This window comes from Equus quagga, chromosome 5 (assembly GCF_021613505.1).
Source record: "Equus quagga isolate Etosha38 chromosome 5, UCLA_HA_Equagga_1.0, whole genome shotgun sequence".
NCBI lineage: Eukaryota > Metazoa > Chordata > Mammalia > Perissodactyla > Equidae > Equus > Equus quagga.
Genome location: NC_060271.1, coordinates 79,835,796 through 79,861,280, shown reverse-complemented (window position 1 = coordinate 79,861,280; position 25,485 = coordinate 79,835,796). Strand labels below are relative to the sequence as shown.

Genomic DNA, 25,485 nt, shown 5'->3' with positions numbered 1-25,485 from the left:
CTGACCCAAAGAGGGCTCTTCTAAGCTCTTTTTCCCTGTTTCTCTCTGGTAAACTGGCTGGCCTACAGTTTAGCTTGTTGTTTTTAATTGCTTATCACCAAAATTGCCTCTTAAGTTTGAATGTCCCCACATTCTGTTCCAAATACAGTCAGTTCCTCTGGTGCGAGCTTCGGAGCTCTCAGTCTATAGACTGACTGGGAATAATCTCTGAGTATCTATTGTGGAGCTGAGGGCAGGGACTATGGCTCACATCTCTCAGAGTGACATCCTGCTTTATGTGCAGGTGTGGGGCAGGCGTGGTACCCTCTGGTCCACTCAGTTTGCCTCTCCTAACATGGAACCTGTACCATGAGCAAGTAAGTTTGGACAAGGGTGATCAGACCTCCAATATTCTCAGCCTGCCATGCTTCTACTCTATGAGTGGGGGCAGGATAGAAGAAGGGAGTCCCCAGACTCTTGGCTGCCTTCACCAGGAATTCAGCCTCTACAAGTTGGAGCTGAGGGGCAAGTGATGATTAGAAATGCTGGCAGCCTGCTGCTCCCAGTGAGATACTAGATCTCTTGACCATGAGCTAAGGGGAAAGGGAACACCATTTTCTTGGCCACACCCACCTGGATCAGAACTTCAGTCATTGCTCTGAGATGGGGAGGGAGGCAGTGGGTTGTGGCTTAAGTGCCACAGACTCTCACTCTTCTTACTGAGATTTAGTAGATGTTCTTGAATAAATGTTTCTTCATTTGCTATATGCCCTTAGGAAAATTTCCAGAGATCTGAACAGTTGGTTTGTAAAATAATTTTTACCAGTTATGGTTGTTTTCTGGGGAGCAGGTCTGCAGAGCTCCTCATGCCACCATTCCAGAAGTGGAAGTTGGGCATAGTGATTTGAGACAAACTTATTCCAGGTCTCACAGTCCAAGAGACGTTGGAATTTCATTTTAGATCCCTTTTGGGATCATTTGAATTAAACATGATACTCAGATGCTAGTCTGATTAAATAATCTCCTTGGAACTGAGAGCCTCATGGTAGCTGCCAATCTGTGAGACACTCGGTAGATGGGAGCAGACATCAGCCCAGCTAGCATTCTACTGGTCCTTTGGGATTGCTCTGAGGCTGAAGAAAAGGACCCATCCAGATTTGGCACACTCATTGAGAGTCCTGGGGGGAGCAGAAGGAAATGCCCACATAACTTGGAAGTCTGGTATAAGAGATATGACTTGTTCTCTGTGGTTCCTCTCCTGTGCAGACTCCATCTGCACCCCCACAATGTGGTGGAACCCAGAAACTGTCTTTCTCCAAATCTGGTCTCAAGAGGCAGGTATTCTCTCTCCCACCTGTTGGGACCTGCCTTTCAAGCTTCCTTTCTCCTCCAGATGAGAGGATCTACCCCATCCAGGTAGCATCATTCCTCCCCCTACAACTACAAATGGACACCCCAGGATCCTAACATAAAAGTCAGTCATTCTTATTTCCTGCTCCCTTACTACCATGGCCAGAACCCAGACCTGCCACTCAAGGATTTCAGCTGCTTGCAGCTAAGATCCCCTGTCCTGCTACCATCCTCAGGAGACATGCTAGGCCCTGCCAGACCACAGTGTCAGCCTCCCCCGACCCTAGTCCATGTGAGGGTGTGCCCCTAGTCAAACAAACTGGTCCCAGCACTCAAAGCATAATTCTTTAGTTTCACTTACCTGGCCATTTTCCTGGGGTGAACACCAACCCATGGAAGGACAGCTCAGGAACAGGTTCCAGCATCCCCAGGGGCTTCAGGGTGCCCTGGACCACAAAGTTCCTTTCAGGGACCACCTCACTGGTCCCAATTATTTGTTCCTACAGAGGATTTAACCTCAGGAGCTTTTAACTAGCCAGGTTTTAGTTGAAAGTGATGGAAACTCAATCCAAAAGAGCTTAACTTCAAAAGGATCTTGAGGTGGTTAGAGAACAGGGATGAGGAGCTGGAGTGTGGACACAGGCTCTGAGGTCCTGCCTCCACTGCTCTCTGGGTGTGCCTCCTCTCTTGCCTGGGGGCAGTAGAAACCAATTGCTCAGGAGCCATATCCTTGCCATTCCTTTCCAAAGAGGACATTAACTCTTTCTCTGGGCATTTTCTGCTGTCTGCCCTCCCCATGGTCTCGCTTCCGTTGTTCCACCAGGCACTCTCTGTCTGCTGAGCTGCATGGCTCTGGCTCCAGCCAAGGGGTCTTTAGGGAGAGGCATCCTCTCTTCCCAAGGACTCTGCTCTGTTCCTGTATCCTGCCTCACTCTAGTGACTCCTCTTCCTCAGGATCACCTGCAGCCTCTTGCCTCCCCGGGAAGAGGACTGAGGCAGGAATGACTGCACATGAGAATCACCCAGTGAACTTTACGAAATGCCAATGGCCAGGCTCCAAACCAGATCAGTTCATCTGAATCCGTAGGCATAAGTCCCCTGCATTGGTGTTTTTCCCCCAAGTGATTCTAATATAGTACAGCCAGCGTTGCTGCCACTAGTATAGAGACCTCGAGATACCCCAGGTGAAGATAATGAGGGTGAACTTGAAGAGGTCCTGAGACCCACTCTCCAACCCCATCACACACATAGAGTCTTATCGTTAGGCTCCTAATAATACCCTAGAAGCAACAGCCCACAGAATCCTGCAGCTGCCAGGAAATCCTCAAACTTTGTCCTTGAAAAGCATGATCACTTTATCTTAATTTGAAGCCAGTTGCTAAGGCCACACCTGGGGCACAGAGCCAGTAGGCCTTGCTGGTTTTTAAGGTGCTTGGGAGGGGTGCTGACTTCCACTGGGGGTGGGAGGCAAGTGTGCTGCAGAGGAGGCTCCCTTGGAAATGGGGAGAGGTGCCTCTGGGTGGAGAATCTGCACTTCTGTCCCTCTCTGCAGGTCACAGTGGTCTTAAGAGACCCTCCCCCTCCTTCTTAGATTTTCCCAGGGGAAATGCCTGGAATGTTGGGGCTCAGTGGGGAGAAGGTGGTTAGAAGTAGGCGGTGTGGTCAGTCATGCCTGGGGCCTCAGTAGCCCTCTGATAAGTTGGAGGTCATTCCCCCTGAGAAGGGGTGAGACGTGGATGGTTCAGTAACACTGATTCAAGCAATGTTACCGCTTGGCTACTGTATACTACAAAAGTTAAAAGGCCAACTGAGGAAAATATGGACAACAAATATACATAAAGGTTACTATGTTAATAAGTTTTACAAGTCAATAAGAAACACATTAAGACCCTCAAAGAACAATGAATAAATGGATAATTCCCAGAAAAGAAAAACACTGATAATTGTTTAACTCTTGCTAGTAATCAAAGAGTCAAATTAGAACACCATTTCTACTACCGAAGTAGCAAATATTTATTTAAAATCATAATATCCAGTGCCGGTGAGGGTTCGAATAGTTCCTCTTTTAATAATTGCAAATTTGTAGATAGCACTTACTCATGTTACTCAGCCCGGTCCCACTGCTCACATCCCTTCCCTCCTTGTGAAATGTGAGAATAAAGGAAAACCTCCTTTAGAATGGAGTCAGGAAGCCCTAAAGGGGGCGCACTCACGCATGTGCCACTCGTTGCAGCCTGCAGAACCAGCAGGAAGAAGGAAGAAACAGGGTCTGTTTGTATGGGTTTGTATAAAATTCTCTCCGTCTCGACTTCTTATCCGTGATGATGGGAATGTTACTTTTCTTCTAGTGCAAGGGAGGACCTTTCTCACGTGGGAATTTGATCTCCTGCTTTTAAGAAAAGGAAGATCCCTCTCTGTCGTAGCAACACTAACCTCCACTCGCAACCAATAAGACGCTGCCACAACCTCGAACTCTTGTTCTTCTCCAGTGAACTTTTATTCAAAACTACCCTCCCCATGGGCGACCCCGGGGCGGAATGGTTAAGTTGGCGTGCTCTGCTTCCGTGGCCCGGGGTTCCCTGGCTCAGATCCTGGATGCGGACATGGCACCGCTCATCAAGCCATATTGTGGTGGCATCCCACGTAGAAGAACTAGAATGACCTACAACTGGGATATACAACTATGTCTTGGGGCTTTGGGGAGAAAAAGAGAGAGAGTGAGAGGAAGATTGGCAACAGATGTTAGCTCAGGGCCAATCTTCCTCACCAAGAAGAAAGAAAGAAGAGGGGGGGAGAAAGAGAGAGAGAGGGAGAAAGAAAGAAAGAGAGAGAGAGAGGGAGAAAGAGAGAGAGAAAGAAAGAAAAAAAGAAAGAAAGAAAAAGAAAAAAGTATACTTAAAAAAAAAAACTACCCTCCCCATTTTGCGCCTAAAACCTAAGAAAAGCTGACCTTCCCTTTGTCTCTTAGGACTTGCACGTGGTTCACCATAGTTTGCTTGTCCTAAATTTCAATTTCTCTGCTGTTCCGGAATAAACGCATTCTTTTTTGGAGCTTGCCTCACTTTACCTAAGTTGACAGAAGTACTATAATCCCCATTTTGCAGATGTTCCTTGACACAGGTCAAGGAACTCGCCCGAGTCACACGGCTGATGTGCTGTTCCGCGTCGCTGCAGATGGAAGTGTAAGTGGTATAAAACCCCGCTGGAGGGCAGTTTGGAAACATATCTAGAGCTTAAAAATGTTCATTCCCTTTCCCCCCGTAATTCTACTTACAAGAATCCATCCCAAGAGAACACCCAGCGATGAGCCATTGTTTTCCGCGGCGCGTGTGGAATGACAGCGCGTCTGGTAGATGTGGGGCTGCGGGTGCGTCACAATGTACCTTTAGAACTTGTGGAATGCGGATGGAAGCTGGCTCATAATACGACGCTAAATGAAAAGAGGTCCAAAATGTATATATGATACGTACATCGTAATAGACCTTGATTTCTGTGGGTGATGGGACTGTGATTTTTAATCTCCTCGTTGTCCTTTTCTCTGTTTTTTTTACAATCAGCGCTTATGAATTTTATAATCAGAAACAAAAGCTAGGTGTCTTTCGGCTTGTTGTGTGTGTGTTTGATGCCGAGTTTCCAGGACAGGAGGGCCCAGGAGGTTGGGGTGGCGGTGTTGGCAGCGGCAGGGCCCCTGGAGGCGCCGGCTCTGCCCCTCGAGTGAGGCGGGCGCCCCGCCCCCGGCGGTCTGGAAGCGCGATCGAGCCTCTGCCGGCGGGACCCTGCGGGCGCAGGGTGCCTCTCGGTGGGCGGGGAGGGCAGCCGGGGAAGCACAGCCCCGGCCAACAACACGGAGTCCCCATGCAGCCGGCGGAGAAGGTCTCGAAGGTCTCCCGGAGTGACTCGGAATCGAGGCAGCCGACGTGGGCCGGGATTAGGTGGCCCGGCTGCGGGGCGGGGGAAACCCGCTCAGCGCCTCCCGGGATCGCAGGGCCTGGAGCGGCCCGAGGAGCCCAGGGATCCCGGCTGGGGCCCGGCTCGCCTCCTGAGAGGTGCCCGGGGCCCTCGACGATGGTCGCCTCCTCGTCGCCCCGCCAACCAGCCGGCCTTGCCTCGGTCTCCACGAACGCCCCGGGGCGCGAGTGCCGCCCTCGCCCACACGGCGCCCCTTCACAGGCCGCCCAGCCGGGACCAGCCTCTTCCTCGTCCAGTTCCCCGCATCCTTCCCCGCTTCCCTCCCCACTACCCCACAGCGACTCTAGCCCCGTCGATGAGCGGGACCAGAGGGCGATTGGGAGAGACTCCGAGCTGTTCGCGGCCGCGCTGGGCAACCTGGAATGGTTGCGGTTCTGTCTGAATCGGGACCATGGGGAAATCCTGGCCAATGACAAGGTAAGGCCTTGGGGTGACGGGGCCAGAACACGTAGTGGTTACCTGGTGCAGATCTAGCCATGGAGCATCCAGAGATGTCCTCTCCTGGGTAGATGGTCCTAAAGCACCTTCTGATTGTGGGAGGGCCATTTTAGGGGCACCAGAAAGGGTGAGCACATACTGGAGTGGGAAAAGGGTGTGCGCGACTCCTGAGGCACAGGGAAGAGGGGAAGGGTAACTCCAAGAAATTGCTATCTGGGTTAGGTTGTGCATCCTGGGGCCCCAATCTTGCTCAGCCTCCTCCTGTCCTCCTCTGGCCCCCACAGGGTTTCACTGCCATCCACTTTGCAGCCCAGAGCAGCAAGCTGGCATGCCTGCAGGTCTTGGTAGAGGAGTACAAGTTTCCAGTAAACCTGCCCACCAACAATGGCCAGACCCCTCTGCACCTCGTCATCCACAGGGACAACAAGACCATGGCTCTCCCCTGCATTCACTATCTGCTTAAGCAAGGCGCAGCCCTCAACATGTGAGTCCAGCCTGCCTCAGGAGAGTGGCCTGGAGGCTGGGCAGATAGGAACCGTTCCCCTTTCCAGGCAGCCAGGTCCATGCAGGACAGGTGGAGGGGCTGTGGGGTGACGGGGATTGGGTCCCCACAAAGCAGTCAGGGAGCCCACGTGGTGTAGTAAAGAGATCGGGCTTTGGGAGAGGACAGACCTAGTCCATGTCCCAGCTTTGCCACCTGCTAGCAAACAGTGAGACCTCAGGCAAGTCACTCAGCCCTAAGCCTCAGGTTCCCACACCTGTCAGTACATTGGAATCACCCGGGGAGTTTCAAAAATACCAGTGCCAAAAATACCTTATTCAAAAATAAGACTATTGTGATAATCAAAAAATGCATAGAAAGTACATGGATGGCATATGGGAGGCTGCATTCATTCAAAATATTTATGGAGCATTCACTATGTGCTCAGCACTCTGCCAGAGTTGAGGAATATGGCCATGAACACACAGAAATGGTCCCTGCCATTGTGAAGCTGCTATACTAGTGCAGGAGCAGACAGTGCATCAGCAAACTAATAAATGAACAAAATGACAGAAGGTAGTAAGCGGTTATGAAGGAAATCAAACGGAGTGATGGGGTGGTGAGTAGGTACTCTGGAGAGGAGAGGATCTATTTTGGAAAAGGCAGTCGCCCCTACAGAGTGACGTTTAAATTGGAACCTGCAAAGAGTGAGCTAGCCATGCAAAGAGCCAGGAAGAAGTGTTCCAGCAGAGGGAACGGCATGTGCAAAAGCCATGTGTTGGGAGAGAGTGCGGCAAAGTTGGAGGATGGGGTTGAGGAGGAGGCAGGGCCCAGGTCCTGCAGGCCCTGTGGGCCATGGCCAGCCTCCGGGAAGGGGCAGGAGGGCTGGTTGACTTAAGAGTGGATGAGGGTAGTGGTCTCTGACCTCCAGCCAACCCAGCTCTCCTTCCAGCAGTTCCTAAGTGTCTTATGTCACCAGAATCAGACTTCTGTTCATTTTGTCCAAACCCCCCTTCTACAGTTGAGGAAATTGAGGTACAGAGAGGAGAAGGGACATGCCAGGATCACTCAGTGGCTGGTGGCAGAGCAGGGCTGGAAGCTGGTTTGGGCACATATCTGACAGGCAGATGCCCTTTGTCGTTCCTTTCTGCCCTCTTCCACCTGGTGGGGCCCTCCACAGTCGGACGTGCAATGGCTCCACGCCCCTGCACCTGGCAGCCCGTGAAGGCCTGCTGAACTGTGTGGAGGTCCTAGTGCAAAATGGCGCCAATGTCCATGCCCAGGATGCCATGGGCTGCAAGCCCATCGACTATTGCAAAGTATGGAACCACCGCATCTGTGCCCGGTGAGGGTGAGAACCACCCACAGCCTGCCATCCCTTCCCTCCTCCCAGCCCTTCCCCCAGGGCCCTCACCCAGGGCTGAGCCTTTCAGAGAAGGGTCTAGGAAGCCAGACGGCTAGGGGGAGAAGTCTGCTGAGGAGGCCCCTTCCCAGGATATTATTCCCAGGGCTTTCCACAGGGCCCGGCCCCTTCGGATTCAGCATTGCCCTTCTTCCTTACCCTGAGACCGTGGCTCCTCAGCAGGAGGGTGGTGATCAGACCATCAGACACTTTCCTCTCACCTCAAAAGAAGTACTTAGCCAGAGGGGCCCTGAACAGCAGGAACTGTGATTCTGGCAGCTCCCCACCCCCACCCCCATCCAGGCCCTCAGTGGCAGCCAGTCTTCCCAGCCCAGGTTGAAGCTTGGTCACTGGGAGATGACATGCTCCCACCTTGGCACCAGCTTCTTGAAGGATGCCATGTGGAAATGGGACAAGAAGAACTTTGCTCGTGAGATGGGGAAACTGAAGAGGCTCAAGGACCAGCTGGCCCTCATGGAGCAGGACTACCTGACTGACTATCAAGTAAGGGGTAGGGCGGGCAGGGGCGCCAGGCACCAGCTGCTATCCAGGCACATGAGTAGAGGAGGCAGTGACACCCACGTGGTTAGAAGGGTGGCCAGAAGCAGTCCCAACCAGAAAGAGCCTCCCTCTGCCCCTCCTCTGGCTGAAATCCCACCCATATAAGCCACTCTTTTAGGTCAAAAGTCTCGTCTTGTGTTAGAAAGCAAATACAGCTTAAATTAGCAAATATTTAGAGAGCCCCTCCTAGTGCACTGCCTCCTTCTGGATGAGGAGAATCTCTAATGAGCCCAGGCCCTGCCTATATCAGGACACACACTGGTTAACAGGATCCATCCTTCCAGCAGACACTGAGCTCTCACTCTGCTGGGCACCTGCTAGACCCTGAGGCTCCAAAGACAAATGAGCTGTGGTCCCTTCATTCAAGGAATTTAGAGTCTAGTAGGGGAAATGGGTATATTCCCATAGAGGAGGAAGGGGTTCAGGGGGTGCCAGAGGGATAATGCTTGAGATGAGTCTTTATTTTTTTTTTATTTTAATTTTAATTTTTCTTTTTGAGGAAGATTAGTCCTGAGCTAACTGCTACCAATCTCCCTCTTTTTGCTGAGGAAGGCTGGCCATGAGCTAACATCCGTGCCCATCTTCCTCTACCTTATATGTGGGACGCCTGCCACAGCATGGCTTGCCACGTGGTGCCATGTCTGCACCTGGGATCCCAACCGGCAAACCCCGGGCCACCAAAGCAGAATGTGTGCACTTAACCGCTGTGCCACCGGGCCGGCCCCTTAAGATGAGTCTTTAAAGATGGGCAGGAGTGGGCCATATGAAGGAGGAAAGGGCTGACCAGGCATAGAGAGGCATGAGGCACATGGGAGAGTGGTGTATGCTGAGAAGTGCAAATTTCAGTACAGCCAGGGGGTCAGATGTGAGTTGGAGATTGACAAGCTAGAGATTTGGTGGGGGCCCAGATCAATGACAGACCTTGGCTGGGGAAGGAGGAGGGGAGCAACTAAAGGATTTTAAGCAGATATAATTACATAGGATGCAAGAACCAGAAAACCCAGAAAGAAGATGCTAGGAATCCTAAGTGGATCCAGAAGTAGGGAGGGCTTTGGGGCTGGCAAAATCTAGTACTCCAACTCTGTTCCAGCTGCATTTCTTGCCAGTTTTCTCAGCCCTACCCTCCTCTGCTGCTGGTGTCACCCAGTCCTCAAAGTCACACGTGTCCAGAGGAGGCAAAGCCCATCTGTTCCTGTGGCTCTAAACTTTCCCATAAGCCCCTTGCAGATCTCTCCTCACCTCTCACTGGCCTCAGTTGGATCACATGTGTCCTTCTTGTTCCAAACCCGAGAGCTAAAGGAAAGCCAGCTGAATGTGCTGACTGACCTAGGTCTAAGGTAAGGCTGACGGAATTATGATGATTGGCTTAGCCTAATCAGAGCCTACATCTGGAGCTGGGTCAATCTCTAAACCACCTGAGACTGCTTAGCAACAGCCTGGGCAGCGAGGCACTGAGACAAGGGGGTTAGAATGGGGCCGTTCAGCTCTAGGGGAGGCTCAACTTGAAGTTGAAGGTTGAAGATTCAACTCTAGGGGAGGCAAGAACAGAGAGACAGACCAAGTCATTACCATCCAGCCTGGAGCGCTAGCCATCTGTATCCTCCCTACATGACTGCTCAAGGCTGACCATTTACAGGAAGCCTGCCTGGATTTGCTCCACTCAGTTCCAGGCCTTTCTGGTTTCTCCTTCCAGGGTCCAGGATGCAGTTTGCACTTCTCACTTGCTCCCCCACCACCCATCAAACCAGAGACTCTCTTAGGGCAGGACATGCCTCCACTATCAGACTGGGGACTCCTTTAGTGGGGTGGAGACTTGTTTCCCCTGTAAGCCTCGAGGTTTCTGTAGGGCAGGAACTGTGTCTCTGCCCCAAAGTTGGAGGCCTCACCTGGGAAGGAGGCTGTATCTCCATAAGACTGGAGAAGCCCCCTACAGGAAAGGTTCTGTCTGCCCCTTCAGCCCAGGCTCCCTTCGAGCAGTCCTTATCTATCCATCAGAACAAGGGCTGCCATAAGGCAGGAGTTTCCCCCATCAGACTCAGGGCTCCCCTGGGGCATGACTGAATATGGCCAATCAGACCTGAGGTTTCCAAGGGCTCTAGTCACAGGGCCTCCTTCCACAGAAGCACAGCAGGAGCAGCCCTCCACAACTATCCTGTGCCCTCTGACATTGCAGAAAGAGCACAAAAGTCTGAGAGAGGCTGATTTCAAGAAGTGGCTTCATGGCAAGCGGCTGCCCGGAGGCCAATCCCTGATGGGCAACTCTGAGCAAGAGCCTTGTGCCCTACCCCAGGCCGTTGCTGTCTCCAAGACTCCCAAGCACAGGGGATTGTGGCCTCCCAAAAGCTTCCACCCCTCGCCGGAGGCGCGCCTGCAACAGACTCTGCAGCTCAAGCCGCCGCCCTTGGTGATGCCCAAGCCCATCTACATGCGGCCCACGGTCAGGAGGCCCAAGTTGTGGAACCTTAGCAACAACCCCGCCAGATCCCCCACCATCCAGGTCGGCTACCCACAGGGCATCCGCCTGGGAGTGCATCCAGACCCCTGGCCAGAGCACGACTTCAGCAGCTTCCTCAGGGTGAGGTCCAACGGGCACGGTGGTGCGAGCCTATGCACAGTGACCGGCAAGCTGGTGTCGCCTGTGCCCCGGCTGCCTTTTGAGGTGATAGTCCGCGGGCTGTACCCTTTGGTGCAGCCATACAGGATGAAGGTGCCCCAGGACCTTTACTCCGTCAGCATGAGGGACGTGCCCAGGAAGCGGCACTTGGGCGACGACACCTTCTGGACTGATAGTCTGGCCATGAACCTGCGTGAGACGTTTGATGAAGCCTTCCTGGCAGCTGTGCGAGCCCATCAAGGGCTCCTCACTCTGTCCTCCCCTAAAACCCACCCATAAACTTATTTTGGTAGCCTCTCGGCCTGAGGCAGCCCAATGAAGGCTGAGGCATGGCAATTTGTGTTGTGGATGGGGAGGAAATGGGGGGAGTGCCCACAGGCTTCCCACTCTCAAGCTCAAGGATCGGAGCCCCCTCCCCCCAACAAAAGCCCAGACTCCAGGTTTCCCTTCTCTCCACAAAGAAATCTCTTGGATCTTCCAAGAGATCCAAGTTAGGGCAATGGCCCAAGGCTCAGTCTCTATCCTGGGCCCCAGCATCATAAGAGTAACACCTTGGTGTCCCCTTTGGCCCCCACCCCAACCCAACAGCCCACCAAGGACAAGGCTTCTAGGATGAGGGACCACTGGGAAATTCGGCCTCTTGTTCAGATTAAGTCTTTCCTGCTGCAGGCTCTAAGCCTCACTCTTCATCTCCAGATCCAGAATGGGAGGGGAAACAGCTAATGTGTCACGCTGCCAAGGGCTTCCCTGCCACTTGGGGCTGCCACCCTTCATTCCTAGCTGCCACTGGGGTTTCTGCAGTTCAGGGAGGCAGAGGCGGCATATCTGGGGGAGGGGCCTCCTACGGCTTCAGTTTGAGACTATGACAGCACTTGTACCTCCTCCAGGAAGCTATCCCGGATCCCCTGCTCTCCCCCATACACATCACTATAAACCATTCATTAAACAAACATTTATTTAGTGCTTTCTACGTGCCAGGCACCAAGCCAGGCACAGCTGATACAAAAACTGAAGGACAGTCCCTGCCCTCAAGGAGCTTACAGTCTAGTGGGGAGGTAGACAGGTAAGCCGGCAAGTAAGCCCAGGGTGATCCGTGTGGCGTGCTGGGGGGAGAGGGGACACTCAAAACTCCTGGGAGGAAGTGAAATCTAAGTGGAGAATTGACAGAGAAGGTATCCAGGCACCTTCAGAGCAGAAGAAAGGGGAATCAGAATGGCATCTCTGGATAGAGGAGGCTGGGACCCAGAGTGCAAGGTGGCAAGTGATGAGGTCAGAGAGGCGAGCAGGAACCAGGACACAAGAGTCTCACGAGCCATGCTAAGGGGTCTGGACTTTATTCTGAGGGCAGTGGGGAGCCGTGGAAGGTTGTAGGCCAGGGAGTGCCTTGATCAACTATGCATTTTAGAAAAAGACAACTCTGGCGGTGGGTTAGAGAAGCAGGAAGCTGTCACAATAATCCACGTGAAAGTTGATGGCAGTGGGAGTGGTTCAAATTAAGAGATGTCAAGAAGGTAAACTTGACAGTTTTGAGAGATTGGATGTTGCAGGCAAAAAGAGAAAGCAGGGATAGAAAGCAGGTTTCTGATCTGGCTCCTGAGTGATCTTGGGGCCACGTCAGGTACCCAAAAAAGGCAGGTTTGCAGAGGACAGCAACACGTGTCATCTGGACCAGGAGAGTTGTCTGTGCATCCAAAGGCAGCAGAACTGTGGTTCACAAGACCAGGAGAGATGCTGGGGCTGGAGGTCAACTCAATTCCTCGGCAGAGTCCTTGAAGCCATCAGCATGGATGAGCTCCTCCAGGGAGCCCACGACAGAACCCTGAGAAACCCCACTGTGCATGGGGTGAGTGGAGAAGCCGGCACAGGACACTCAAAGGAGCAGCCAGAGAGGTAGGAGGAGAACCAGCTACAGAAGTGCCAGGGACCTGCGATTCAAGAGGCTGGGGGGAATCAGCCCTGTCCGGTGCTGCAGAGATCCAGGAGGAGAGCAAAAGGGCCTGCTGGATTTAGCACAAGGCCACCGGCAACCCCTGGGAGAGCATGGCAGTGGAGTGAAGGGAGGGGGCGAAGCCACATTGTTGGGGCAAGGATCAAAGATGTGGACAGCAAGGTAGAGCAGGGCCAGCTGCTGGCCCCCAGTGTCCTCTACCCTGTCCTCCCTTGTCTGCATAGGATGAAAGGGCCTGGCAATCTCATTCCCACAGAGAGAAGGTGAAAATGTGTGGCTCCTCCCAGGGAAAGGGAAGGCTACTATTTTTAAGAGGATGGGAAATGCTAAAGCCAAGGAAATGAAGGGCTATGGTGGGACCTGAGGCAGGAAGCAAAGATTTTCAAGCACGGGGGTCCTCCCAGTGGCTTAAAGGTACCACATGAGTGCAGTCCATCTCTGCACCTGCCAGTCTCGCTTTGAGGTGTAGGACATGGCCAGTAATGGCTCTCCTGGGGACTGCATTCCAGTCTACACTGTTGAGTACTTGCAAGGCACTGGAGTTGGGGTGCAAGGTCAACCATGCTGGTCTGTGCTGCGACCTGGCCAGGCTTCTTGGAAGACTGAGTCATCCCTCGAGGAGCCAAGAGCACACAGGAGACAGGGCCAGCCCTGTGTGCTCTTCGAGTGACAAACAGCTCCTCCTGCCAGTCCTGTTTCCTACAAAACAGGCTGTAGCCCAGGCTGCCTGGAAGCCATTTTTATTTTATTTTGTTTCTCCTTGAGCCTGAGATAGAACTCAGCCAGAAACCACTGCTTTTTCCTCAGGGGAAAACTTATAAATAGGATACTGTAGATGTTCTTCTGAAAATCTAACCCAGTCCCAAACTGTCCCCTCTCTGCCCCAAGCTTGACAGTCACAGAGCCTTGGGGAAAGAAGAGATGGAAGAAGAGGGAGAGGTATAAGACAGGCGGCCTCCACCCCCAGCCCCACCCCTGGACCAGACTCAGCTGTTCATCTCTGTCCCTTCGGAAGGGCAGAACCCAAACCCAGAAAAGGAGCCGCTGGAGCAGAAAGGCCAGTCCAGGGCAGGAGATGAGCAGGGAGAAAGGAAGATGAACTTTCAGGGCATTAAGGCAAACAGTGCCACCTAGAATCTTTATTCAAATGGGAATCAGCACTTGGACAGAAATCACAGTTCAACAGCAAAAACTATTTTTCTTGGAAGTGCCAAGCCACGGCCCCTCCCCATGGCCGTCTGCCCAGAGAACTTATCACTGTCTGCTCTCCAGCTTCACAGCTCCTGCCCTGGCTATCCCGGCTGAGCCAGAACCTCGAGACCCACCATGGAAGTGGGCAAGGAGGGCCATAGGGAGCTCAGCTGTCACACAACCAGGTGGACCACAGCCTCCTGCTAAGCAGGCTCTGCCACCCTCCCTGGTGCCCTCTGAGGTCACAGCCTCTAGCAGCATCAGAACTGAGCCAAGCTGAGCCTCCTGAGGAAGGTGGGCATGGGGGCTTCAGGGAGAGTTGAGGGAAGTAGGGCCAGGGCTGGGGGAAGGTGCCTCCCAGGCTCCCAGCCCTGACCTAGTGCAGAGGCCCAGGGCCTGACTCTCCTGATCTTGCCCCTGCATCCCCTCCCCCAGGGGGTCAGTATATCTTCTGACGACTGGGTAGAATGGCCTCTTTGATGAAAGAGAAGACAACCAGGATCCCTAAGCGTTTGCCCCGCTTGCCTTTGGTGAAGTAATTGGAGACCACGTCATCTGTAGAGACACAGGCAGGGAGATGAGTGTGTGCGTGTCTGACTGTGAACACAGCTCTCCCCACCTGGAGCCCAAGTGTCTTCACCACAAGGCTGGGCTCTGGCTCCCCGAGCCAACTCAGGCCTTGCTGGCATCCTCCCACCAGGATCCCTCACAAACCCCTTCTCACCTCCTGGCTGCATGGTGGAGGGCAGGACGTTCTCCCCAGCCGACAGTGACACAAAGAATGCAAACGGGATTATCCACAGACAGAAAGTGAAATAGGCCAGGACCTGGCAACGACAGACAGAGAAGAGGGTGCCCCTGGAGGTGCCAAGAGTGGGCTGGGCCTGGTCACTGGGCACCTCAGAGAGGTGGTCAAGGGTGCACAGAAGACCGCACACCTGACCTCTGAAGGGAGCCAGGGCCCAGGAAGCAGAGATAGGACATCCTCAGACATGGAGATAACTCAGTGGGGAAAGGTCATCTCAGTGGCTGAAGATGACCGAGTGTGGCCACAATCCCCAAATCTAGGTCACCAGGACAAGAAACTCCTCTGAAGTGAAGGAGATAGATCGAAGGCAAAACCATGACCGACCCATACTCCCCAAAGAAGTGACCTGTTCTTCCCCAGAGCTTCAAACTGGAGCAGCAGGGTGTGGAGAGGAGAGAACCCTGGTAGGCCACTGGGAAGAGCTGGGGTTCAAGGCTGCAGCTTACCCCAGCCCTCGAGGTCTGCATCAGACAAGACCACCCTGGGGCCATGTCCTGACCTCAGGGTGTTAGGCTGGGACCCGGGGAAACCCAAAGGACTCACTGTGGGGAGCAGTGTCCTCTCCACCTCAGCCAAAGGGATCCCTGCTGCTCGTCCACACTGCTCTCTAAAATCGCCTATACTGTGTGTTTTTGAAACATGTTATCCCTGAAAACACTCAGTTTCAAACCATAGCTGAGTTCAACGAGCAAATTATGCAAGTCCCCTGTGCTCCCCACCCTGTTAAGAGCTTGATGTACTGAGTGCTTCTTACCTCTGAGAAAGGATAATATTCCTCCGCAAAAAACTGAAATGCTAGGTAATGATTCACCACCACTAGCCCTGTCGAGGGAACGAAGAGGACGTCAGTTCGGAGGGAAGAACATCAAGTTCGACTTCAACCCTCAAAAGGCCCCTGGGAGCTGGGAGCCCTGAGTCTTAGTCTCGACTCTACACCTGACTCAGAGTATGGCTCTGGGCCCACAAACCACTCTCCAGAACTCGGCTTCTCGTCTGTTCAAAGAATGAGCCCCACCTGCCTGCTGCACAGGGCATTTATGAGTAAAACTAGAAGAAAGCTCTTTGAATGTTAGAGAGAGACTTCAGTGTTACAGAATCCGAAGCACCGTGACAAGTGACCCGGTTTTCAGTGGCCATGCGTACTGAAGAGCGCTCCCTCCTGGACGATGTGGGGGCGGGGAGAGGGGTGTGCAGACCTGGCAGAGGGAGTGGCTGCCTTGCGGAAGGAGGCTCACCCCCCTCAGGAATGAAAGGGCACAGCCTGTAGACACTTTGGAGTGCAGTCTTAGGGTGCCTCAGAATTCTGGGGGAGGAGTCCTTCCTTGTCCTGCCCCAGGGTAAGGCACACTGGGCAGAACTGGGACGTTCTGGACCCACACCAGCCTCCTCAGTGTGTAGCCGAATTTATGGGAGAGAGCGAGCAAGCAGATCCTGGGAACTGGCTGCTCAGAGACAGGCACCTGCCTGTTCCCATGGTGAGGGGAAGGGCAGCCACCAGAAGAAGGCTGCCCCCAAACTGAACACCCCTCACATATACCTCACAGCCAACTGGCACGTCCGTTCCCCTTTCTCGCCTCTCCTTCTAAGGCAGGGACCGCAGCTCTTCCTGCCTACCCACACTCTAGTGCTAGGGGACACTGGAAGATAGGGTGATCTTTCAGAAGAACCCTCTCGGGCAGGTCAGGGGAGCCCACTGCTTTGGGGGGCTCTCCCCACTGGGAAGATGCAGAAGGGGCCTGGTCTCCAGGGAAGGGCTCCCCACGCCAACCCCAGCTGAAGAAATCCTTTGGTGCACTCACACCAAGGCCCTCAGGGCAGAGCCGAGTCCTAGCTTTAACACTGCGCCCTCCTTGTGGATAATATTCTCTTTCCAGGTTCTGCCACAAAAATAGAAAAGTAGCTCTTAAAAACCCCAATTCCACCTGATACCCTGAGCCAAAGGCTAAGATGACCAGTGATGACTAATGGAAGAAAAGGCAATCCTGGTAACCAGATATTCTCCAGAACCTTCTCCACGAGTATAAATATCTCTAAGCACCTACTATGGGCCAGCTGAGCCTCCCAAACATCATCTCTGAACAGATGGAGAAGCCAAGGCCCAGGGAGGGGAAATGCCTCCCCAGGGTCAGAGTGGTGGCAGGACCATGGCAGGAGGGCCAGAGGCCTCCAGATATGTTCGTCAACCCCAAGGCAGCAGCTGTCTGCAGCGGGGCCCATGCTTGTCTTGATCATGACATTGGGCCAGAGACTGGATGGGGAGCTGCCCGCCTGCCAGGGAAGGGCTCTTCCTGGCCAAGTGGTTTCTTAGGGGCTACAACTACTCAGCCAACCCACCTCCTCTCTTCCCAAACCCCTCTGCAAACTTACCTCCCTGGGAAAGCCCTCTCTGTCTGAGCCTCCGCCTGCCCCCACCCCCACCCAATTCCAGTCACTAGAGCCAAGGTGGGCTCTCGGCTCCTGATGTGTGAGAACGCCATCTCCCCAGTCAGCCTGGGCTCCTGGGGGACCTAAGTGGTTTGCCTCTTGTCTCTATGTCCCCTTCAGTGCCCAGGATGGAGCTGGGCCCCTCCAGCCACCTCAGCTGCCTCCCCAACTCTGCCCCGCTCACCGCACGACAGGATGAAGTTCGGCGAGGTCAGCATGATGAAGGGGAAGGTCTGCAGGAGGCCAAAGTAAACGAGGTTGGTGAAGAGGCCCACGCCAATCATGCCGGAGGGGAAGCGCTCAAACACATAGAGGCCAATCAGCACCGCCGTGGAGAACTGAAACAACCAAAGGCACACAGTGCAGGGAGCCTCTTCCAGGCAGCCTTCCTGGACTCACTAACCCCCAGCCCACTCAGGGCAACACTAGGTTCATGCTTCAATCTCTCCTCGTTTCCCAGTCACAGGTCTGACCTCCTCAACTAGTCTCTTAGCTCCCAAAGGGCAGCATCTTTTAATGCCATGTCTCAAAGCTTTTAGACAGCAACCCATAGTACAAAAAAGTTTACACTGTAACCCCAACACATACATATATAAGATCAAAGTTCAAATTTCAATTCTAGTCTTTTCTATTCCATTTTTTTTAAAAAAAACACTAATCATGACCTACTGAATCAATTACACAGCCCAATAATGAATTACAGCTGCAGTCTGAAAAATACTGTTCTGAAGGACTTATAGTTGTCACTGCTTAACAAACAGCAGTTGATTGAATGAAGGTCTAATTCCTGTACCAACACCCATGAGCCAGGCCTCTGAACCCAGAGCTGAGAGCTACGGTCTTGTTTCTGCCACTGACTCCCCAGCCCAGGCCAGCATGGAAGAGGTGGCTGACACCACATGACTTGAGAAGCACTGGACTCCTCCTGTCCAAATGTGCCCCTACCCCCACCCCCAGCCTTTCCTGCAGTGGGCAGAAACCTATCCACCAGCAGGCACTCCTGTGGCCTTGACATCCACGGCAAGGATTCTGTCTTCAGGAAGAGAAGCCTTCCATGAGACCTGGGGAGGGTAAGGCTGGGCCAGGGAAGTTGTCTCCCTCTTAAGACAAGTCACATGATCCAATTAGAAAGAGGCCAATGAACAAGTGCTCAGAACTGTCCTAAAGGTTCCTCTCAGTTATAAATGCTGTAAGCAGCACCAGGGCCTAGAGACAATGGAAGACAGCCGAGCAAGGGCCAAGCCATGGTCCTATCAACAGAGAATGTGCACTCAGCTGTCACCTAAGGAACCAAGAACAGGATCTGCAGTGAAGTGATACCACTTGGGGAAAGCGGCCAGGAAAGACCTGCCCCCAGGAGAGCAGACCCAGAAGATAAGGTCCATGGCAGAGAGGTGGGGTGGTACCTCCAGGAAACAGCACGGAGAGAGATGGCTCCTCATTTCCTCCTTTGGAGGCAGGGCAAGAGTGAGGCGCAATCCTGGGGAAAGCTGCCACTTACCCAGATCATGTATTTTATGATCCTGCTGGTGGCCACTGTGTATTCTTCTATCAGTTCTGCCAGGTAATACAGTCCGGCCGCTGCGGGGATCGCAAGAGGGACAAGCAGGGAGAACATTAGCCAGGGTCACTCCCACCATCCTGGTCATCCCTCTCTCTGCAGTTGGGTCCCCATCAACCCTTCACAGACTCCAGAAGGTAAGAAACAAACCAAACAACCCATGTGTGGCCCTCCCAAGTCTGCAGAAGTAGAATTTTGTCAGGGCAACTAAGGAGAGATTTCATAAAAGTAAACAGAAACCTGTATTTGACGCCTGGGCACCATGTTAACCTCCGGCCCATAAAGGGGAATTTCATTCACTCATTCAATGAATATCTGTAGGGCGCTTAGTATGGGCCAGTGCCGGGCTGAGGGTTGAGAATACAAGTACCACAAGACAGGCAAGGTCCCTTCCCTGACCCAGCTTGCGGGGTGGCGGGGGAATAGGGAGGGGAGTCAGACGATCCGAGTGTGACAAGTGCGACTTTAGGGAAAGTACAGGGCACCGCTGGACCATCAAACCCCATAAGGAGGGCTTCCCGGAGAAGGTGAGATCTCAGCTGAGATCAAGAGTAGGAGCTAGCCAGAAGCGGGAACCGTGTCAAAGACAGCAGGAAGTACGAAGGGATGGAGGCGTCGGGTAAAAGGTCGGCGAGGTTGGCCCGCGAGGATGGCCGCGGGCAAGGAGCACCTGAGTCCGCCTCAACCGGGCACCGCTGGGGTGGACTTTGGGACACCTGGAAGGACCCGCGGTCAGGCTAGACTGCTGGGGTCAGCAAGAGGGGCAGGACTGGGCGGGACAGGAGGGGGGATTCGAAGGCCGGGAACACCGGGCAGGGGTCTCCCGGGTCGCTCCGGCGCCCTCGTGATGAGACCCCCGGCGAGCACAGATGCCAGGGCGGGAGCCCGCGTGGGCCGGGGTCGCGCACTCTCACCGACGGCCAGCGTGATGAAGGCCACTTGGATGAAGAGCGACAGCCAGCTCAGCACGTACATGAACCACATGGCGCCCGCGCCCCGCCCGCCCCGCGACCGCCGGGACGGGCCTGCGCGCTCGGGCTCCGGCGACACGGACCCGCCGCACCGCCGCCGCGTCCCCGCCCCGCGGGCCGCCGTGCGCCGCCGCCGAGAGGAGCCTGGCCCGAGCGCCGCCTCAGGCCGGGTTCGGACTAGCGCCGCCTGCCGGCGCGGAGGGCCAACCGCTGCTGCCCCGGGCGGCGCGCTCGCCGGCCGACCGCCAGGCTCCAGAGGCTGCACGCAGGGGACGGTTGGTGACGCATCCTGGGGGAAGCAGCACGGTCCCGAGGGGCGGGGACGCAGCGCCTGTGCAGGGGCTCTGAAGGCAGCCTCCGGCCTCTCCTGTGCGCTCCCGCCCCAGCCTGGAGGGGGGTCCAGGGCAGGGGAGGGCCGCCTGACCCCTCCCCCGCAACCTCCCTCCCGCCAGAAGCCTCTACAGAGCTGTACAGGGCTTTCCCTTGCTACCTCTGGTAACACAGACAAAATTGTTGAGTGCCTGATGTGTGCCAGGCACTGTGCTAAAAGGGTTGGTGGTCTGTTCATGATGGAAATCGACCCGTTGATGGAGATCACTTTATGGATGGGGAAGTTGAGGCTAAGAAAGGGTACTTGACTCAGGTTATCCTTCTCGGGAGCGGCACTGGCAGGAGTTGGGACGCCTTTGATCAGTCATCCTCAAGCCTAATTCTCCCTCTGGGCTGAGTTCCTCTGGGGGTATATTCTGCATCTTTGTATCGCCTGCAACTCGCCCAGTGCTGGTACGCAAGGCGCTGAGTGCATTTGCTCCACCTCTGGGAGAGTGGGCTGAAGGAGCGCAAGAAGCAGGGCAGCTCTTGTCAAGAAGTCTTCCATCTAGTGGCCGAGACAGGCATGCGAAAATAAAGTATGTACGACGGCAGTCGTGTGCTTCTCACTTCAGAATTACTCTTCATGCGTAAAATAAATACACATTCCTCAAAAATTTAAACATAGAATTATCATGTGGTCCAGAAATTCCACTCCTGAGGATATACCGAAACGTATTGAAAGCAGGGACTCAAACAGATATTTGTACATCATAGCAGCACTATTCACAATAGTTAAAAGGTGCAGACAACTCAAATGTCCATCAACAGATGAATGGATAAACAAAATATGGCGTATACATAATGAAACATTATTCAGCCTTAAAAAGCTGTGAAATTCGGACACCTGCTACCACATGGATGAACCCTGAAGACAGTATGCTAAGTGAAATAATCCAGACACAAAAGGACAAATATTGCATGATTCAACTTATCTGAGGTATCTAGAATAGTCAAATTCGTAGAAACAGGAAGTAGAATGGTGGTTGTGGCAGGGGGGCAGAGGGTAAGGGAGAGTGACTGTTTAATGGGTACAGAGTTTCGGTTTGGGAAGATGAAAAAGTTCTGGAGACAGATGGTAGTGATGGTTGCACAACACTGTGAATGTACTTAGTGCCACCAAACTGTACACTTAAAATGGTTAAAATGGTAAATTTTATGTTATGTATAATTTACCATGATTAAAAGATGAGATTACAAAGCAATTATATCAAAATATAGATATGAAAATATTTTTTACAAAACTAAATATGTGATATAATATATGTGCTTCTTTCTTATTGCATAACATAACCAGATCTAATGGCATAATAAAAAATATATATATATTTGGTCTCTGCCCCTAGTTCCTGACACAGAGCTCCTAAAACTCTTGTAATTTCCTGAGTGATGGAGGTGATAGGAGTGCCTCCTGCGCCAGTCCTAAATCCCTTGGAATTTCCTGGAGCATCTTTTGTTCTAATGAGGCAACCCTTGGTGGGCACCTGGATAGCTTCAGGATGGGGGCTGGTCACCAGAAGGACCAAGCCCTAATTAGAAGCTTGGAACTTTCATTCCTACCCCACATCCTCCAGGGAGGGGAGAGGGGCTGGAGATTGAGTTAATAATCAACCATGCCTACATAAGGAAGCCTCCATAAAAATCCCTAAACTATGGGGTTCGAAGAGCTTCCAGGTTGATCAATGCATCCACATGCTGGGAGGGTGGTGCACTTCAACCCCAAGCCGAGAGACAGAAGCTCCCCATCTCAGGACACTTCCCGACCTCACCCTAATTTGCCTCTTCACATGGCTATTCCCATATGTCCTTTATAGTATCTTTTATGATAAATTGGTAAACATAAGTAAGCGTTTCTGAGTTTTGTGAGCCATTTTACGAAATTATCAAACCTTACAGGGGGAGTCTTGGAACCCCCAACTTTGTAGCCAAGTTGGACAGAAGCGTGGGTACCCCAGGGACTCATGACTGGGACTGGCATCTGAAGTGAAGGCAGTTTATGGGACTGAGCCCTCAAACTTGTGTGTGAGGCTAACTCCAGGTAGTGTTAGAATTGAATAAAATTATAGGATATCCAGTTTGTGTCCAGAGAGTTGGAAAATTGGTTGATGTGGGGGAAAAAACCCACACATTTGGTGTCAGAAGTGTTGTGAGTAAAGAAACAGTTTTCCTTTACAACCACAATGACAAAGTAGGGATGAGCGTAAAAATTCCGAAATATCTCCAATCACATAAGATGAGAAAGTCACAGACACTGCTAACCACGGTGGGCTTGTTGCCTGCGTTCATAATGGACGGAAATGTTACATTTCAGATAGAAGTCAGCGCAAATAAAGATGGAAATTTTTTCCCTTCCATCTGTCCTGGGTCCTTGAGTTTGTCTCTCTGAATTCTATATCTGCTGACTTCTAAGGGTCCCCAAACCCGTGGTTAAGAATTCCTTAGAGATATGTATAAGGAGCAGTGGGACCTTAAGTGACTGTGTTTATTTACAAAGCTCTTCACTGCAGCCGTGGGAGAGACTGAAAGCAGCCTAAATGTTCACTGATGGGAAACTGGACCAGTACATTTTGGTACATCACAAAGCTGAGCCATAAAAACAATTGAGGATGTTTTTATGTACCCATGTAGGAGGATTCCCTCTTGCAAAAAGCAAAAGGACGGGGGGTAGGGGTGGCGAAGAATCTACATAGCTGTCTCTTTATACAGAATATCTCTGGAAGGATCCGTTAGAAATGGTAACATTGCTTACTTCCCGGGAAGAGAAAGGGTGGGGTTCTAGAGTAGGAGACAGTGTTTCCACTGTATGTCTTTTTATGTCCTTAAAATATTGACCTATATAAATATTTGTAAATGTGTTACCTATTTATAAATTAAGTTTAAAATTAAAATGTTTGTAGTATGCTGGATCTGCTGGGATGCCTCCAGTTTCCTGCGTGTCCCCAGCCCCTTGGTGAGAAAAGCCACCGTGTAGTGCCTTCCAGGGGAGTTGGTGAACCTTGGATCACGTGCCCTGGTCGCCCCCATGAGCCCATGAGGGGAGCTTCATGCTCAGGTCTTTTCTGCTGGGGACGTAGTATTTGAGACACAGAAGCCTCAGTGAGCAGAGGCACAATAAAAATCTCAGTGTTTTTCCTAAACAGTGTCCTCCCAGGGAGCGAGGAGATATAAAATCTCCCTCACCCCTCCCCAGAGCTGTAGATATGGGAAACTCAAGGCCCAAAGAGGTTAAGAGCATTCACCTATGACTAAGCCAGTATTGGGATTCCAGGGCTGCGCACTTTCACTTCCCCACAGTCTTAGAGCCAAAACTGGCCCCAGGAACCAAGGCTGAGGATTGGCACTTCCTCCGACAGCAGAAAGGGGAAGCCATGGTTTCCTGAGGGCCGGGAGAAAGAAGCCGGAGGCGCTGGCTCCCATCTGCCCCACTGACCCAATAAGGCAGGGCAGGGCTCCGGGCGGCTCTTTGGGGGCCCTGCTTAGGCAGGAGGTTACAAGGAGGGGCAAACCCAGCCTCCCTTGTAAGAGGGATGGGAGGGAGCAGGAGGGCCCCCACACTCGATTTAAAGGACTTAAGAATGAAAGGGTTTGTAGATTCAAGTTTGTTGATTTACATATCCACAGATCTCAGTAACTACATACACTTATTCCAATGTTACACATACTCCTTTAACTTTTGCTAATTCACACATTCATATGTTACCATTTGATGCCCACGTGTATGGGGACCAATTCCTGTATGTCTCATGAAGATGTTCTAGGGGAAATGAGCCCTTTCGATATCGTATGGATCTCTTCCTCAGAAAACAGTAACTGCTAGCGTTTATAGTGCTCTTACTGTGTGCTATACACTGTTCTAAGTGATTTGTATGTATTAACCCATTTAAGCTCACATCTAGAGTAGGAGATAGTGCTATTATTGTCTCTGTTTCACAGATAAGAAATCGAGGCACAGAGAGGTTCAATACCTTGTCTTAGGTCACACAGCTAGTACCTGGAGGAACTTGGGTTTGAGTCTCGGCAGTTTGACTCCAGAGCCACATGGTTTTCTCTGGGCTCTTAAAGTCACCTGCCTTTGCTGAAGGGTGATTCTGCCAGCCTAGTCAGTGCCATTTGGCCAGTGGTCTGGCTCCTGCTTTATCTCCTTGCAGCCTGCCTGGTCCCCTGGCTCTTCCTTTTCCACCTCCGCCCTTATCCTTACGGGAGCTAATGAGTACACCTCAGGGTTCTGGCCTTGGCCAACTGTGGTCACCTCTGGTCCCCTCCAGCATCTTCACTCACTCACCTTCTCACACCCTCTGACTCGTACCTTCACTGTGCCCAAGGCCAGGGACAGGCATTTACTTGGTTCTGTGGTCCCAGTGGTCCACGAGGCTGGGGCCTGTGCATCCCTAGGGGCTGTGCAGGGCAGGGAAGTGTGGAATGAAAGAGCTGGGGGCAGTGGGAGTCTGCAGCAGGAGGTTCCAGAGGCCTGGCTGTGTTGACTGCTGCCCTCTAGGGGCGGCCAGAGAAGCTGGAGGGGACCAAAGCCAGGGGTGGTTCAAGGCCTAGTAACGGAGTTGGGAGAGACAATTGGGGGCCCCACTGCCAGTCTTAGAGTGAGGACCAGGAGGGCAGGCCTGAGAGCGCAAGCACACGTTACACACAGTTGGAGTCAGGGTCCACATCAGCACCTGGGCCTCTGCTGCCCCTGCCTGGCCTGGCTACTGACAAATTGAAATGGCAAGCAATAAGATATATTGGAGTATATGAGGAAGCCATTTGGTATAAACCTAATTTGGCCTGACTTTGTTTTTTCCAAAAGGGCCTGACTGTGGCCGTTGAGCACAGCATTGTATATCTGCTTTAAAACATTTACTATGGCAAGAACAAACGGCCTTAAGAGAAAGGTGCAGCTTCCCCCCACATTGGCATTTCCTTAGGGATAAGCATCTTTCCTTAGGCTAGGAACTGACTGCTGTGCTCTCCTTTGACCACCCAGCTCACCTGTGACCAGTCAGCTCCAGACAACAGAACTGCCACCCTGCTGTGTTCACCGAGACAGCAGACCTACCAGCTGTTTCCATCAATCGCTGTGCCGACAGAGCAGTCTCGCGACTATTATAAAAGGGACATTTCAATCATATGTGAAACATCCTGTTTGGGGGTATATAACCACTCTGTGCACCCCACTTCTTTGGTGCCCTTTCTTCCTTCGGGAAGAAAGGTCCTGGGCCATGGTCCTCAGATTTCAGCTCAGAATAAACTCACCCAAATGTTCATTTATAGATTGATTATGGATTATTTTCATCAACACTACAAACAGCAGTGGTTGTGTGAGAGACGCCATGAAGGCAGAGACAGGCAGAAAGCCGGGCTCCTCTTCCCTCCTCATCCTCTCCTCCCCCTGCATAGCTCTCTTCTCTTTCCCTGCCAGCTCCCC

At 52.5% G+C, this 25,485-nt stretch overlaps 2 protein-coding genes across 2 annotated transcripts; one reads left to right on the top strand and one right to left on the bottom strand.

Moving 5' to 3' along the window:
* The first annotated feature begins 241 nt into the window (after positions 1–241).
* ANKRD53 (ankyrin repeat domain 53) lies at positions 242–11,175 on the top strand. The gene is given in 8 exon segments (XM_046661832.1): positions 242–283; positions 5,007–5,180; positions 5,182–5,246; positions 5,577–5,715; positions 6,021–6,220; positions 7,398–7,562; positions 8,003–8,123; positions 10,354–11,175. Coding segments are annotated over 8 exon segments (1,626 nt in total). The 3' UTR covers positions 11,074–11,175.
* A 556-nt stretch (positions 11,176–11,731) lies between these two features.
* TEX261 (testis expressed 261) lies at positions 11,732–19,816 on the bottom strand. The gene is made up of 6 exons (XM_046662191.1): positions 19,641–19,816; positions 18,667–18,746; positions 17,350–17,503; positions 15,496–15,563; positions 14,658–14,760; positions 11,732–14,488 (listed from the first exon to the last, which is right to left on the bottom strand). Exons 1-6 carry the CDS (start codon positions 19,708–19,710, stop codon positions 14,373–14,375), a joined length of 591 nt encoding a protein of 196 aa, XP_046518147.1. The 5' UTR covers positions 19,711–19,816; the 3' UTR covers positions 11,732–14,372.
* Between the last annotated feature and the right edge of the window lie 5,669 nt (positions 19,817–25,485).